Source organism: Littorina saxatilis, linkage group LG12 (genome assembly GCF_037325665.1).
Source record: "Littorina saxatilis isolate snail1 linkage group LG12, US_GU_Lsax_2.0, whole genome shotgun sequence".
NCBI lineage: Eukaryota > Metazoa > Mollusca > Gastropoda > Littorinimorpha > Littorinidae > Littorina > Littorina saxatilis.
Window position 1 is genome coordinate 41,530 of NC_090256.1, and position 15,514 is coordinate 57,043.

The 15,514-nt window shown below is 44.8% G+C and overlaps 1 protein-coding gene across 1 annotated transcript; it reads left to right on the top strand.

Moving 5' to 3' along the window:
* Positions 1 to 3,017: 3,017 nt before the first annotated feature.
* On the top strand, positions 3,018 to 8,252 carry LOC138981613 (uncharacterized). Its single transcript, XM_070354587.1, has one exon. The coding sequence runs from the start codon at positions 3,018 to 3,020 to the stop codon at positions 8,250 to 8,252; it is 5,235 nt and encodes a 1,744-aa protein (XP_070210688.1).
* The last annotated feature ends 7,262 nt before the right edge of the window (positions 8,253 to 15,514 follow it).

Genomic DNA, 15,514 nt, shown 5'->3' on the forward strand with positions numbered 1-15,514 from the left:
CCCTAATTGTTCCCATTTTGCAACCACCTCTGTAGGTTCGCGTGCGGGTCTAGCTCGCTCTTTATCTTTTATTTTTCTTTATTAAGTATGAGCGTCCTGGTACGAACTTTGTTTTGTTATAATGACGTTAAATATTGTAACGAACTAATTTATAAACAAGGTAGTGTGGCCGGCGTTTTTCTGATATTGATTTCATGTGCCTGTATGGCTCACGCTGGACAGCCTATGGAGTTTTCCCCGGAGAGCACGGGATGCATGTTTTGCAACAGTAATATTGTAGTAACGCGCAGTATTTTTAGTTCACCTCTGTGGTGGATAGCCTGTATTCGTCGTCACTTACTGGGAAGCCGTTCACGGAACAAGATGTTTTAGGATAGATAGATTTTTTTGCTCTGTTCCGGGGCCCAGTGTTTTCTGCCAGCCTCCAGTTTTGTTTTAAGTTATTTTGTAGTTCAGGTTCAGTTGCTCGCCTTGAGTCTGTTTTAGATTATTGATGCTGTCAAAGTTTCCACCGCTCCGCGCTTCTCGCTTCTCACTCCGCGCTTCTCGCTCCATGCTCCACGCTTCACACTCTACTGTTCTACACTCTCACTCAAGCTAGTCCTTTCTACTTCACATTTTAGCTTTAATTCACTTTCTAAACTTAGATTAGTTTTTCCGCCACGCTCCGATATAGGTTACTTAGCCTCTCCATAGATTTATGTTTTAGCCTTTTTATATATTGATATTATGAGCTGATTCCGAATTACCATGACATCGACAAGTATTCAATAAACTTTAATTAATTTTCCAATTCTAGTGTTCGTTTTGTTTTGTGAGCGCGTCGGTTCTTTATAGCACCAAAATTACATCCTCCAGAATTTATATAAGCCATCACAGAATCTTACAGCTACTCAAGGGCAAGCACAGTGGAAACTTTGATATTTTTTGGAACATTTTGGATTGTTTTCGACAAAGAACTTTATGAACTTTTGTAGGCCTGTGATTAGGGCCACTGACTTTTGAACTTCTTATCCTTACGAATCTTGTGAAGAGATCATGAACCTTTTGTCTTAAAGGAACTGTGTTTCGTATCTAGCGAACAATATTTTAATTTATTTTTGTCGGGCCCAGAGCAGAGCAACTTAGGCATTATTTTAGGTTTGTTGACCATAGTATTGCACACTTCGTACTAAGTATTTCCTTCCCCTCTAGTGAGTGACCCGAGGTGTGCCGTTTTGAATTTTGTTTCTCTATATTTCGCAAGTCTTTGTTAACCTCTACGTTTTCACTTGACTTAAAGTATGGATGAGAAATTACCTTCTCATGAGAGTGCCGAGCTATCCCCTTACACTTTGAAGTTAGAGAGGGATGAACATTTTGCTTCGGACACTGATAGTCGTAAGAATGAAGGCGACCGTGATGGCGCTCAGGGCGAGTCTCTAGCTGAACACACTCAGACCCAAGACACTTGGAATTCAGATAACATTCCCCCTCAAGCTGAACATTCTCCTACACAGGAAGGTTTAGGTACTGAGCCTTCTCAACAGGCTGCAAGTGCAGAGCATCTCGCTCAACGAAGTAGAGAAGAAAGAGGCCCCGCCATTGTTAGGGCTAGACTTAATGCTGAGGTGAGGGAACTGTCAGACAGGTACTGGGCCATAAGCCGAGCTCATAAGAATATGATCAGCGAGTTGTGCACAGCCTTTAGGGAAACACCAGACAAAAGGAGAGTCCTTAAAGCTCAAAAAATAACCCTCTGTGATCGCCTAAACGAGCTGAATGTAGCGAACTCGAGGCTTTGTCAAGTGGCTGAAAGTGATGTAGCTATAGAAGAGGATTTGAGCGATATGCACATGCAAACGGAGACGCTTAAAGAACAATATTACAGACTCTTTCCCAAGTTAGACCCGTACGCCTCCAGCTCGGACTTGACTTCCACAGTCGCTTCTGGAGGTGCTAGAGAGGTTTCTCTAGATGCTTCTTTGGCGGTTAGCGCAGCGAGATTTAGGTCCCAGCAAATGGTCGCAGATGAAAGGGCTAGACAAGAAGAGACTCTTTTGCTTTTAGAGGAGAAGGCTTCTAGGACCGTAGCTTTGGCTGCTGAGAAGAAGACAGAGATGGAAAGAGAGTTGGAAAGAGAGTGTGCTGAGAAGAAGACAGAGATGGAAAGAGAGTGTGCTCGTTTAGAGAGAGAGGCTCAAGATGAAAGGTTAGCTTTGAAGAAAAAAGAAAAGGAAGTTAAGACTGCACTAGAGAGGGTGGAGAGAGAAGGCAAGATGCAGGAAGAGCATGAAGTTTTTAAGATCATTAAAACTGACATAGAAGACCAGCAAAGGGCTAGAGAAAGATTCATGCCCCAACTACCTCGTGACAGCCCCATTGATAGGTACCTAGGTACTCACAGCACCCTGCATGTAGGTACACACATAGAGAGCATAGGAGATGTGGCGGTAGGGTATGATAGGCACACACAGCACACACAAGATACATATAAGCCTGCGACAGCCGACACCTACGCCCGCCCGCGTCACCAGCCGGAAGCCTACACCCTCGTCTCTGGGCAACATCAGCCTGCGGCAGCCAAGCCTGGACTCCCGCCACTTCAGAAGCCCACGGAGGTCAGGGCTTATGCCCCTTCGCATCTCCAGTCGGCCGCCGAGGATATCCGCGACACTCTTCGAGGCATCTCCAGGACCCTTGCTCAACCTGTCTCCGCTTTTCACCCACTTCCAGCAGCGGTCACAGCCACGGCTCCTACCACTACGACGATGACTACAGCCACCACGATGACGACAAGAGTCGGAGGCCAATTCGCGACCTCCTTTCGGCCTCAGTTTGTCAAAGCTGAGATTCCAAGCCACGAAGATCGTCCTCGCCAGATCTACGCGCCTTCCCGTTTCCCTCACAAATCCCTCAATCCATCAGCGAGACCTTTTCCCGGGCCTTTCCCTGGTCCTTTTCCTGCCATGACCTCCCGAGAGTCTCCGACCTATGTGCCAAGCTTTGCATATGGGCCTTCTGTCATGCATCCTCCCATGCAAACGCAGCAATATGACCACGCTGCAAGCTTTGCTCCTGACACGGACTACACACAGCATGGTTTTCAAGAGGCTCCGGTCACGAGCCCTTCAGACGTCTACTACGGGCAAGATGCATACCTTCCTCAGATGCAAGGCCAGCCAGCGCTCTCCGAGGGTTCTGCCCTAGCTCGTACTCTAGCTGAGGCTCTCCTGATCAACAGGTTACCGACGCAGGAGCCCACTACGTTTTCAGGAGATCCTTTGACGTACCCTCTCTGGAGGTCCTCATTCACTCTTTTGATTGAGCGGCAGGGCGTTTCTGCAGAGGAAAAGCTCCTCTACTTGGAGAAGTACTTGGACGGTCCGGCGAAGGATGCGGTCAAGGGACTCTTTCTGATCAGGGATGCCCAGGCCTATCAGCAGGCCCTTGAGACGCTGGAGGAAAGATTCGGCAGTTCTTTCGTCGTTGCCAGAGCCTTCCGAGAAAAACTAGATGCATGGCCGGTAATCAAATCCAAAGATGGACAAGCCCTCCGCGCCTTCTCGGACTTTCTTGGACAATGCCTTGTGGCGAGCCGAGTGATAGGCCAGCTACAGAATCTGGAAGACCAAGCCTATCACAAGACACTCATGAGCAAGCTTCCAGATTGGTTGGTGAGAAACTGGGTGCGGAAAGTAAACAAGACCAAGAACGAGAAGAAACGCTACCCTACCTTTGAGGAGTTGTCAGCTTTCATCAAGACAGAGGCAGACATCCTTTGCGAGCCCCTTTTCTCCTCCAGCAAATCTGCCACCTCTTCCACCTCACAGACCGCCAGTTCAGCAGTCCCCAAGAAAACATCGTACATTACGGATTGTTCTACTACATCTGCATGTCAAGAGTGTGACAGATGTCAGCACCACGCTAAAACTGTCCTGAGTACGAACTGCGACGAAGTCTGTCCCTTTTGTACCGTTCGTTTTCCAACCAGCTCTTTTTCTCATCCTCTACTCAGATGCCAGAGGTTCGATGAGATTCCCGTTGAGGACAGGAAACACTTCATGTACGAAGCGTCCTTGTGCTTCTCCTGTGCCAGAAAGACTGACCATAGAAGTGTAGACTGCACTACCAGGGCGATATGCGACAAGTGCCAAGGCCCACATCTCACTATGCTGCATGGAGCGCCTAGCTACAGGAAGAAGTTTCCCAATCAGCAACGGAATGCACGGGGTCAGCCAGATTCTTCAAGGTTTGTCTGTATCAGTCAAGATGCCCGTGTTTCTGCCTCTGGATCAGCATTCGCGACAACCAACAAGTCGGACAGACCAGTCAGAGCTACCATGATTGTTCCGGTCAGAGTTTCGACGAAGGAGAATCCCACGGTAGAGCATACGACATACGCGCTGCTTGACACCATGTCTTGCATCTCCTTCGTTACTGAATCTTTGAGTGACAAGCTGAACACTCATTCTGAGCCAGCGTCATTGAGGCTGAACACTATGACTTCTCAGAACACTCATATCGAATGTCAGAGAGTGACCGGATTGTGTGTCAAGGCCCTCAACTCCAATGTTTCCCACAACCTGAAAACGCTCTACACGACGGACCATCTCACCAATGACACTGAGAACATACCAACATCAGAGACCGCTCGTAACATCAAGCATTTGAGTCATATTGCCAGCGAGATTCCCCCATTGCTCGAAGGCTGCACTCCCGGGTTGTTGATTGGCTACGATCATGCAGAGCTATTCATGCCAGAGAGAGTCATCAAGGGAGACCCATACGCCGTTCTCACACCGTTGGGTTGGACGATACTGGGACAAGTGTCGCCAAAACAGTCTGTCCATGACGTGATGCACGTGTCTCTAACAGAACAGTATTGTCCCAGCGAGTACGAAGGTGAATCAGTCACTTTCGTATATCGCACGACGCTCGCCGAACCCAGCATCTCCGACGCACTCCAGGTCATGGAAAGGGATTTTGTTGAATCGGAGACGGGAAACAGGTCCCAAGAGGACGTCAAGTTCATGGAGATCCTGGCAAGATCCATCAAGGTGAATGAGAAGAGCCACTACGAAATGCCCTTACCCTTTCGTGCGGATAACCCTGAGCTTCCCCCTAATCGTGATGTTGCACTGAAGAGACTCAACTCGCTGAGTCGCCGGTTTGAGAAAGACTCTATGTACGCACAAGACTACTGCAAGTTCATGAGCGAGATCATCGAGAGCGGCCACGCTGAGAAGATTCCAAGAGACGAAGTAGAGAACGACAGATCGTGGTACATCCCTCACCATGGCGTGTATCATGACAAGAAGCCAGGCAAAATCCGCGTGGTCTTCGACTGCAGCGCACAGAAACATGGTCAGAGTCTCAACGGAGCACTGCTGCAAGGTCCCGACCTTTTCAATTCTCTCGTCGGAGTTCTTTGCCGTTTTCGCAAGGGAGAGATCGCCTTCTCGTGCGACGTCGAGAAGATGTTTCATCAATTTCATGTCACCAAGGAACACCGTGACTTCCTGCGCTTCTTATGGTGGGAAGATGGAGACCGCACCAGACCTCCTGTCGACTACAGAATGCGCGTTCACATCTTCGGCGCAGTATCGTCACCAGGTTGTGCCAACTACGCATTACAGCAGGCGGGACGCGACCACTCTCACGAAGACGAAGATGCCGCACAGTTCCTTCAGAATGACTTCTATGTAGACGACGGACTGCATGCTGCCAACGACGTCTCTTCTGCAGCCAAAGTTCTCATGGGAGCTCGAGAGATCTGTAGTAAAAGGAAGCTGCACCTGCACAAGATCACGTCTAACAGCGATGAGCTTCTCAGTTTGTTCCCTCCCGAGGAATGTTCAGCTTCTAAACGTCAGAATCTTGGAAGTGCAGTCGACACTGGCACTTTGGAGCGCACTTTGGGATTACAGTGGTGCATAGAAGACGACACCTTCACCTTCGCTCCCGACCTCAAGGAGAAACCGAAGACGAGAAGAGGAGTCCTTGCTACAGTGGCAGCGCTGTTCGACCCGCTTGGCTTCCTTGCTCCGTTCATTCTGAAGGGCAAGATTATTCTCCAGGAGGCATGCCGGAAGACCTCAGAGTGGGATGAAGAACTGGACGAGGTTTTGGAAGGCCTCTGGAAGAGCTGGATGGATGAGCTGCCCGGTCTAAGACAGGTCAGCATTCCGCGAAACTTTGTTCCATCGACCCTGGGAACTTTGACGCAGGTTCAGTTACACCACTTCTCCGATGCCAGCACAAGAGGCTACGGTCAATGTTCTTACCTACGTTTGAAAGATGAGAATGACAAAGTCCATTGCAGTCTTGTCATGGCCAAAGGAAGAGTGGCCCCTTTGAAGCAGGTAACTGTCCCTCGCCTGGAATTACAAGCCGCAACACTTTCTGCCAAGATGTCTTCATTTCTGGAGAAGGAGTTGAAGTACGAAAAGCTTGAGCACGTCTTTTGGACTGATAGCACTATCGTTTTGGCGTACCTCGCAAATCAACAGAAGAGGTTTCACGTGTTCGTTGCCAATAGAATCAGCCAGATCCTCAGAGTCTCTTCCGTCAGTCAGTGGAATCATGTCCCCACTGAGCAGAATCCAGCTGACCATGCCTCTCGAGGACTAAGCGTCAAAGAGCTCAACGCCTCTACTTGGTTTTCAGGTCCTCAGTTCCTGTGGCAGTCTGACATTCCGAGAGGAAACATCACAGCCACTGTTGAGAGAGATGATCTGGAAGTACGCTCCTGCAGAGTCACGTCCATTGCTGAAACATCTGACGTGGGGATGGAGACAACCTTTGCCAAGTTCTCAAGATGGAGCTTTTTGGTTCGAGGGATTGCAAAGGTTCTCAGGTTCCTCAACACCAAACGGAACATGCCTGCTTTAGAAGTTCTGGCGTCGGAAGCTACAGCGGAAGAGAAGATTGTCCTCGCTACACAAAGAGAATTCTTTTCTGCTCCCAGCAAGTCTCGGGAAGAAACACTGAAGAAGTTGAACGTTGAGAAAGACGAGAAAGGATTCTACAGAGTCGGAGGAAGATTGAGAAATGCCAAGAACCTCATATGGTCCAAGCCAAAATTGCTGCCACAAGACTGTCATGTTTCCAAACTGTTGATCGCCGAAGCACATGAAACTCTGGGACATGCTGGCAGGACCAACGTCATTCACCACATTAGGTCACGTGGTTACTGGATTTTTGGAATACGTCGCGTGGTTGCGCAAGTTTTGAAGGATTGCGTCACATGCAAGAAGATGTACGGAAAGGAGGCTTCACAGAAGATGGCCGATCTTCCTTTGGACAGGGTTGAAGAATCCGCCCCGTTCACATCCTGTGGCATGGACTGTTTCGGCCCCTTCATTGTCGCAGAGGGACGTAGGCAAGTCAAGCGCTACGGCCTTATGATCACGTGTCTCTCCATGCGAGCGATTCACCTCGAAGTACTGGATGATCTCTCTGCTGATGCCCTCATCAATGGCCTTCGAAACGTCATAGCCATCAGAGGTCCGATCAGGATGTTGAGATGTGACAGAGGTACGAACTTTGTGGGCGCTTCACGAGAGTTGAGGGAAGCTTGGAACTCCATTGAGAAAGAAGAATTGAAGAAGAGGCTTGAAGATCGTCAATGCGAGTGGATTTTCAACACGCCTAAGGCAAGTCACATGGGAGGAGTCTGGGAGAGGCAGATTGGCACAGTCAGACGAATCCTCAACGGCCTCATGCGCAAATATCCTTCCCGCTTGAGCACTTCCACCCTCAGAACTTTTTTGCTGGAGGTCATGGCTATCGTAAACTCTCGTCCCCTGTCCGTTGAATCCTTGGAAGACCCCACTGGCCCTCTCCCTCTTACCCCGAACCACATCCTGACAATGAAGGCTGTCGGGGTACTGCCTATCCCTGGCATCTTCGATGGCGCTGACGTCGAGGCGAGGAAGAAATGGAGAAGAGTTCAGCGACTTGCAGACGAGTTCTGGAGACTGTGGAGGCTAGACTTTTTGGCCTCTTTGCGACGAAGAAGAAAGTGGCTTCTTCCCCAACGTAACGTTGCTGTCGGAGATGTCGTCGTGCTACGTGACGAAGCCGTATGCAGAGCAGATTGGCCTCTTGGACTCGTGACGGAGGTTCGCCCCAGCGACGATGGACTCGTGCGAACTTGCAAGCTGAAGACTGTCAAGGTCACCTCGAAGACGAGCCATTCCACTTTCTACTACTGGCGCCCCATCTCTAAGCTGACCGTGCTGGTGAAGGCAGACCCGGACACTCAATGACTTTCCCAGTGATCTTTACTGTTTTCGACAGACCGTTTGTGCATGTTTTGGTCTGACGTAATCCGTTCGCCTTTTTGACAGGTGGCGCTGTTTTGATTTGGGGAGAAAATTTCGTCTTAATGCAAATATTTTTTGTGACTTTGTGGTTTCTCTCCATTTGTATATATGTTTTTGGTTCCGCATTTTGGAACGAAAGCTCTTGACAGAGGCAAGCGCTTAATGAATCGGTTTGTTTAGTCCTTCCCGCGTGCGGATGCCTGTGCTTATGATTAAGAAGACGGAAGATGTTTTTCATTTGTATTCTTCTGTAGGTTGCGACTACAGTCTTTCATACTGAGTTGCGGGTTATGTAAAGGTGTAAGAATAATGTTGACACGATATGTTGACAGTGACGGACCGACGAAATATGATGTTACATTTGTTGAAAGAACACGTGTGATTTTTTAGATTGAGACTCATAGAGAGTGCGTTTCGAACAGCTACGTTTTGGACAATGCCAAAAGGATTCTGTAACGTTTCGGATTTTTGTATTTTGAACCACGTATGAGAGTGCGTTTTGAACAGCTACGTTTTGGATAATGCCAAAGGATTCTGTAATGTTTCGGATTTTGTTTTTGAACCACGTATGTATTCGATGATTTTTGTTGATTTTTTATGTCGACTTTTGTAAAGACTAAGATGTCTTCGAGGGGGGAATGTGAATGCCCCTGCTAAGGAGCCTTCTGTGTATTTAGATTCTTTTTGTTTTGCTTGTGTTTTTTTAGTCATGCTTTTAGCTTGACTCGCATGCGACTTTCCGTGGTGGTGGCTTCCCCTTTTTCTGATCTCCTTCTCACCTCTTTTCTTTCACTTTTCTCACTTTTGTCCCTAATTGTTCCCATTTTGCAACCACCTCTGTAGGTTCGCGTGCGGGTCTAGCTCGCTCTTTATCTTTTATTTTTCTTTATTAAGTATGAGCGTCCTGGTACGAACTTTGTTTTGTTATAATGACGTTAAATATTGTAACGAACTAATTTATAAACAAGGTAGTGTGGCCGGCGTTTTTCTGATATTGATTTCATGTGCCTGTATGGCTCACGCTGGACAGCCTATGGAGTTTTCCCCGGAGAGCACGGGATGCATGTTTTGCAACAGTAATATTGTAGTAACGCGCAGTATTTTTAGTTCACCTCTGTGGTGGATAGCCTGTATTCGTCGTCACTTACTGGGAAGCCGTTCACGGAACAAGATGTTTTAGGATAGATAGATTTTTTTGCTCTGTTCCGGGGCCCAGTGTTTTCTGCCAGCCTCCAGTTTTGTTTTAAGTTATTTTGTAGTTCAGGTTCAGTTGCTCGCCTTGAGTCTGTTTTAGATTATTGATGCTGTCAAAGTTTCCACCGCTCCGCGCTTCTCGCTTCACGCTTCTCGCTTCTCACTCCGCGCTTCTCGCTCCATGCTCCACGCTTCACACTCTACTGTTCTACACTCTCACTCAAGCTAGTCCTTTCTACTTCACATTTTAGCTTTAATTCACTTTCTAAACTTAGATTAGTTTTTCCGCCACGCTCCGATATAGGTTACTTAGCCTCTCCATAGATTTATGTTTTAGCCTTTTTATATATTGATATTATGAGCTGATTCCGAATTACCATGACATCGACAAGTATTCAATAAACTTTAATTAATTTTCCAATTCTAGTGTTCGTTTTGTTTTGTGAGCGCGTCGGTTCTTTATAGCACCAAAATTACATCCTCCAGAATTTATATAAGCCATCACAGAATCTTACAGCTACTCAAGGGCAAGCACAGGGCCAAAGTGGGACGGTGGCAACACGGGATTGCACCAAAATTAGATATCGCGCTAGTGGTATTTCACGATAGTAAAATGACGCTTGGCTTGTGATCCCATGAGTACGAACGTTCACCGCGAAGTATACCTCAGGCAGTAAACATTTGGGGAGTAACATTTGGGGAGGGAGTAATTTTGTCTTTCCTTGTGGAGTTCTTTTTTCGTACAAGATTTTTACTGGGGTTCGAGTTGCCTTAACGTGATGACCACACGTCCATATTAGCCCAATCACTTTGTATTGTTACTGGGGTTCGTGTTGCCTTAACGTGATAACCACACGTCCATATTAGCCCAATCACTTTGTATTGTTACTGGGGTTCGTGTTGCCTTAACGTGATAACCACACGGCCATATTAGCCCAATCACTTTGTATTGTTACAGGGGTTCGTGTTGCCTTAACGTGATAACCACACGGCCATATTAGCCCAATCACTTTGTATTGTTACTGGGGTTCGTGTTGCCTTAACGTGATAACCACACGTCCATATTAGCCCAATCACTTTGTATTGTTACTGGGGTTCGTGTTGCCTTAACGTGATAACCACACGTCCATATTATCCCAATCACTTTGTATTGTTACTGGGGTTCGTGTTGCCTTAACGTGATAACCACACGTCCATATTAGCCCAATCACTTTGTATTGTTACTGGGGTTCGTGTTGCCTTAACGTGATAACCACACGGCCATATTAGCCCAATCACTTTGTATTGTTACTGGGGTTCGTGTTGCCTTAACGTGATAACCACACGTCCATATTAGCCCAATCACTTTGTATTTTTACTGGGGTTCGTGTTGCCTTAACGTGATAACCACACGTCCATATTAGCCCAATCACTTTGTATTGTTACTGGTGTTCGTGTTGCCTTAACGTGATAACCACACGTCCATATTAGCCCAATCACTTTGTATTGTTACTGGGGTTCGTGTTGCCTTAACGTGATAACCACACGGCCATATTAGCCCAATCACTTTGTATTGTTACTGGGGTTCGTGTTGCCTTAACGTGATAACCACACGTCCATATTAGCCCAATCACTTTGTATTGTTACTGGGGTTCGTGTTGCCTTAACTTGATGACCACACGTCCATATTAGCCCAATCACTTTGTATTGTTACTGGGGTTCGTGTTGCCTTAACGTGATGACCACACGGCCATATTAGCCCAATCACTTTGTATTGTTACTGGGGTTCGTGTTGCCTTAACGTGATGACCACACGTCCATATTAGCCCAATCACTTTCTATTGTTACTGGGGTTCGTGTTGCCTTAACGTGATAACCACACGGCCATATTAGCCCAATCACTTTGTATTGTTACTGGGGTTCGTGTTGCCTTAACTTGATGACCACACGTCCATATTAGCCCAATCACTTTGTATTGTTACTGGGGTTCGTGTTGCCTTAACGTGATAACCACACGTCCATATTAGCCCAATCACTTTGTATTGTTACTGGGGTTCGTGTTGCCTTAACGTGATAACCACACGTCCATATTATCCCAATCACTTTGTATTGTTACTGGGGTTCGTGTTGCCTTAACGTGATAACCACACGTCCATATTAGCCCAATCACTTTGTATTGTTACTGGGGTTCGTGTTGCCTTAACGTGATAACCACACGGCCATATTAGCCCAATCACTTTGTATTGTTACTGGGGTTAGGGTTGCCTTAACGTGATAACCACACGGCCATATTAGCCCAATCACTTTGTATTTTTACTGGGGTTCGTGTTGCCTTAACGTGATAACCACACGGCCATATTAGCCCAATCACTTTGTATTGTTACTGGGGTTCGTGTTGCCTTAACGTGATAACCACACGGCCATATTAGCCCAATCACTTTGTATTTTCGAAAGCAAAATCAAGCTTGACTGACATCACATGTTGGCACTACTTACACAAAAACGCATTGACCAATCACCGAAGGGCACCGACTTCAATTCACAACCAGGATATACCCCTACCAACAATACCCTGTTGACTTGGAATATTTGATTTTGTAATTTTGAGTTGTGACAACGTGGAGTGTTTACGCCTGTACAGACAGACTTTTTACAGAGCAGCTAAGTGTTTTCTGACTTTACACGGTTCAGCGTGTTCTTATTATTTCATAAACTTCAACTGGCTTTTTGTCAGTTATTTTTGTTTTACGACTTGGTCGTAAAAACACTTTTGGCTTCACGAGAAGAGGGAGGTGGAGAGTTAGTGTATATAAACAGACGTCTAGAACTTATACTGTTGTTGTTTCTAACTTTTTTGTGTGACTGCAAGAGTGGATCGTGGTGTGGTTAGTCAGTTACCAGTAATTGACCGTTCATTTGACTTTAAAACGTGACAACTTTGGTCATTAAAAATCAGAAAATTGTAATTAAAATTAGTTTTTTATAAAACGATCCAAAATTACGTTTATCGTATTCTTCATCATTTTCTGTTTCCAAAACATATAAATATGTTATATTCGGATTTAAAACAAGCTCTGAAAATTAAAAATATAAAAATTATGATTAAAATTTAATTTCCAAAATCGATTTAAAAAAAATTCTTTTTATTCCTTGTCCGTTCCTGATTCCAAAAACATATAGATATGATATGTTTGGATTAAAAACACGTTCAGAGAGTTAACAAGTCGCGTAAGGCGAAAATACAATATTTAGTCAAGTAGCTGTCGAACTCACAGAATGAAACTGAACGCAGCAAGACCGTATACTCGTAGCATCGTCACTCCACCGCCCGTGCCAAAGGCAGTGCCCGTGGAATTGACAAGAAGAGCGGGGTATTCGTTGCGCTGAGAAGGATAGCACGCTTTTCTGTACCTCTCTTCGTTTTAACTTTCTGAGCGTGTTTTTAATCCAAACATATCATATCTATATATTTTTGGAATCAGGAACCGACAAGGAATAAGATGAAAGTGTTTTTAAATTGATTTCGAAAAAAAAAATTTGATAATAATTTTTATATATTTAATTTTCAGAGCTTGTTTTTAATCCGAATATAACATATTTATATGTTTTTGGAATCAGCAAATGATGGAGAATAAGATAAACGTAAATTTGGATCGTTTTATAAATTTTTATTTTTTTTTACAATTTTCAGATTTTTAATGACCAAAGTCATTAATTAATTTTAAAGCCACCACGCTGAAATGCAATACCGAACCCCGGGCTTCGTCGAAGATTATTTGACCAAAATTTCAACCAATTTGGTTGAAAAATGAGGGCGTGACAGTGCCGCCTCAACTTTCACGAAAAGCCGGATATGACGTCATCAAAGACATTTATCAAAAAAATGAAAAAAACATTCGGGGATTTCATACCCAGGAACTCTCATGTCAAATTTCATAAAGATCGGTCCAGTAGTTTAGTCTGAATCGCTCTACACACACACACACACACACACGCACGCACACACACACACACGCACGCACATACACCACGACCCTCGTTTCGATTCCCCCTCGATGTTAAAATATTTAGTCAAAACTTGACTAAATATAAAAAGAATTAATAGAGATATAAAAATGCGTGCTATCCTCCTCAGCGCAACCGCTACCGCGCTTTTCTGGATTGTTAATTTCACTGCCCTTGCCACGAGCGGTGGACAGACGATGCTACGAGTGTACGGTCTTGCGGAAAATATATGCAATGCGTTTAGTTTCATTCTGTGAGTTCGACTGAGCTTGACTAAATGTTGTATTTTCGCCTTACGCGACTTGTTTTTTTATTTTTTTTTATTTTTAAATTTATATAACGTACTTATTATCATTACATTAAACGTTCTAACGGTAGCATTAATTAAAAATTAATTATTAATTTTGATTAGATTTTTACATGGGCGACGGCTGGATGTCAAAAAGCACCGGTTTGCTTATACCATTACCCTCGTTATGTGTCTTGTCTTGTCTTGTCTTGTCTTGTCTTGTCTTGTCTCTCTTTCTCTCTCGCAGACAAACCTAACAAGTCGCGTAAGGCAAAAATACAACATTTAGTCAAGCTCAGTCGAACTCACAGATTGAAACTGGACGCACTGAATTTTTCGCAAGACCGTATACTCGTAGCATCATCTGTCCACCGCTTGTTCTGAGCATGTTTTTTTATCCAAACATATCATATCTATATGTTGTTGGAATCAGGAACCGACAAGGAATAAGATGAACTTGTTTTTAAATCGATTTCGAAAATTTAATTTTAATCAAACTTTTTATATGTTTAATTTTCAAAGCTTGTTTTTAATCCCAATATAGCATATCTATATGTTTTTGGAATCAGAAAATTATGACAAATAAAATGAAATTGTTTTTATATCGTTTTACAAAAAAATTATTTTAATTACATTTTTCAGATTTTTAATGACCAAAATTATCAATTAATTTTTAGGCCTCTAAGCTGAAATGCAATACCAACGTGTGGCCTTCGTCGAACATTGCTTGGCCAAAATTTCAATCATTTTTATTGAAAAATGAGGGAGTGACAGTGCCGCCTCAACTTTTACAAAATGCCGGATATGACGTCATCAAAGACATTTATCGAAAAAAGGAAACAAAAATAGGGGGATATCATGCCCAGGAACTCTCATGTCAAACTTCATAAAGATCGGTCCAGTAGTTTACTCTGGATCGCTCTACACACACACACACACACACACACACACACACACACACACACACACACATACACCACGACTTGACTAAATGTAAAAAGTATGCCTTCACACGCAAAAACTTCTTTGCACTATTGCAGAGCTAATATCAGGCTTTAGGTTGTCGCCAGGGGCCTATGGAGTCCAACAACTGTCCAATACGAGCTCTTCGGTGAGTAAACCGGATATTGCACCATTTAGCTGAGGTTAGCAGACGACAAAAAAGAGAGATAACTTTCCTGTTCCAGTTTAGACCCAAGTTTCGAAACTGGGCCGCGGCCGCCCACGGAATTCATTCCGTTCCCAAGGTCGTTGGTTGGTTGGTTGGTTGGTTGGTTGGTGTTGTTTTCACGTCCCTTGGACCTATTTAGCTATTGGGGACAGCACGTCAATGTTAGGGTTAGAAATGTCTTTATACTTGTATTGGGGACAGCACGTCAATGTTAGGGTTAGACATGTCTTTATACTTGTATTGGGGACAGCACGTCAATGTTAGGGTTAGACATGTCTTTATACTTGTGTTGGGGACAGCACGTCAATGTTAGGGTTAGGGTTAGACATGTCTTTATACTTGTGTTCGGTACAGCACGTCAATGTTAGGGTTAGAAATGTCTTTATACTTGTGTTCGGTACAGCACGTCAATGTTAGGGTTAGAAATGTCTTTATACTTGTGTTCGGTACAGCACGTCAATGTTAGGGTTAGAAATGTCTTTATACTTGTATTGGGGACAGCACGTCAATGTTAGGGTTAGACATGTCTTTATACTTGTATTGGGGACAGCACGTCAATGTTAGGGT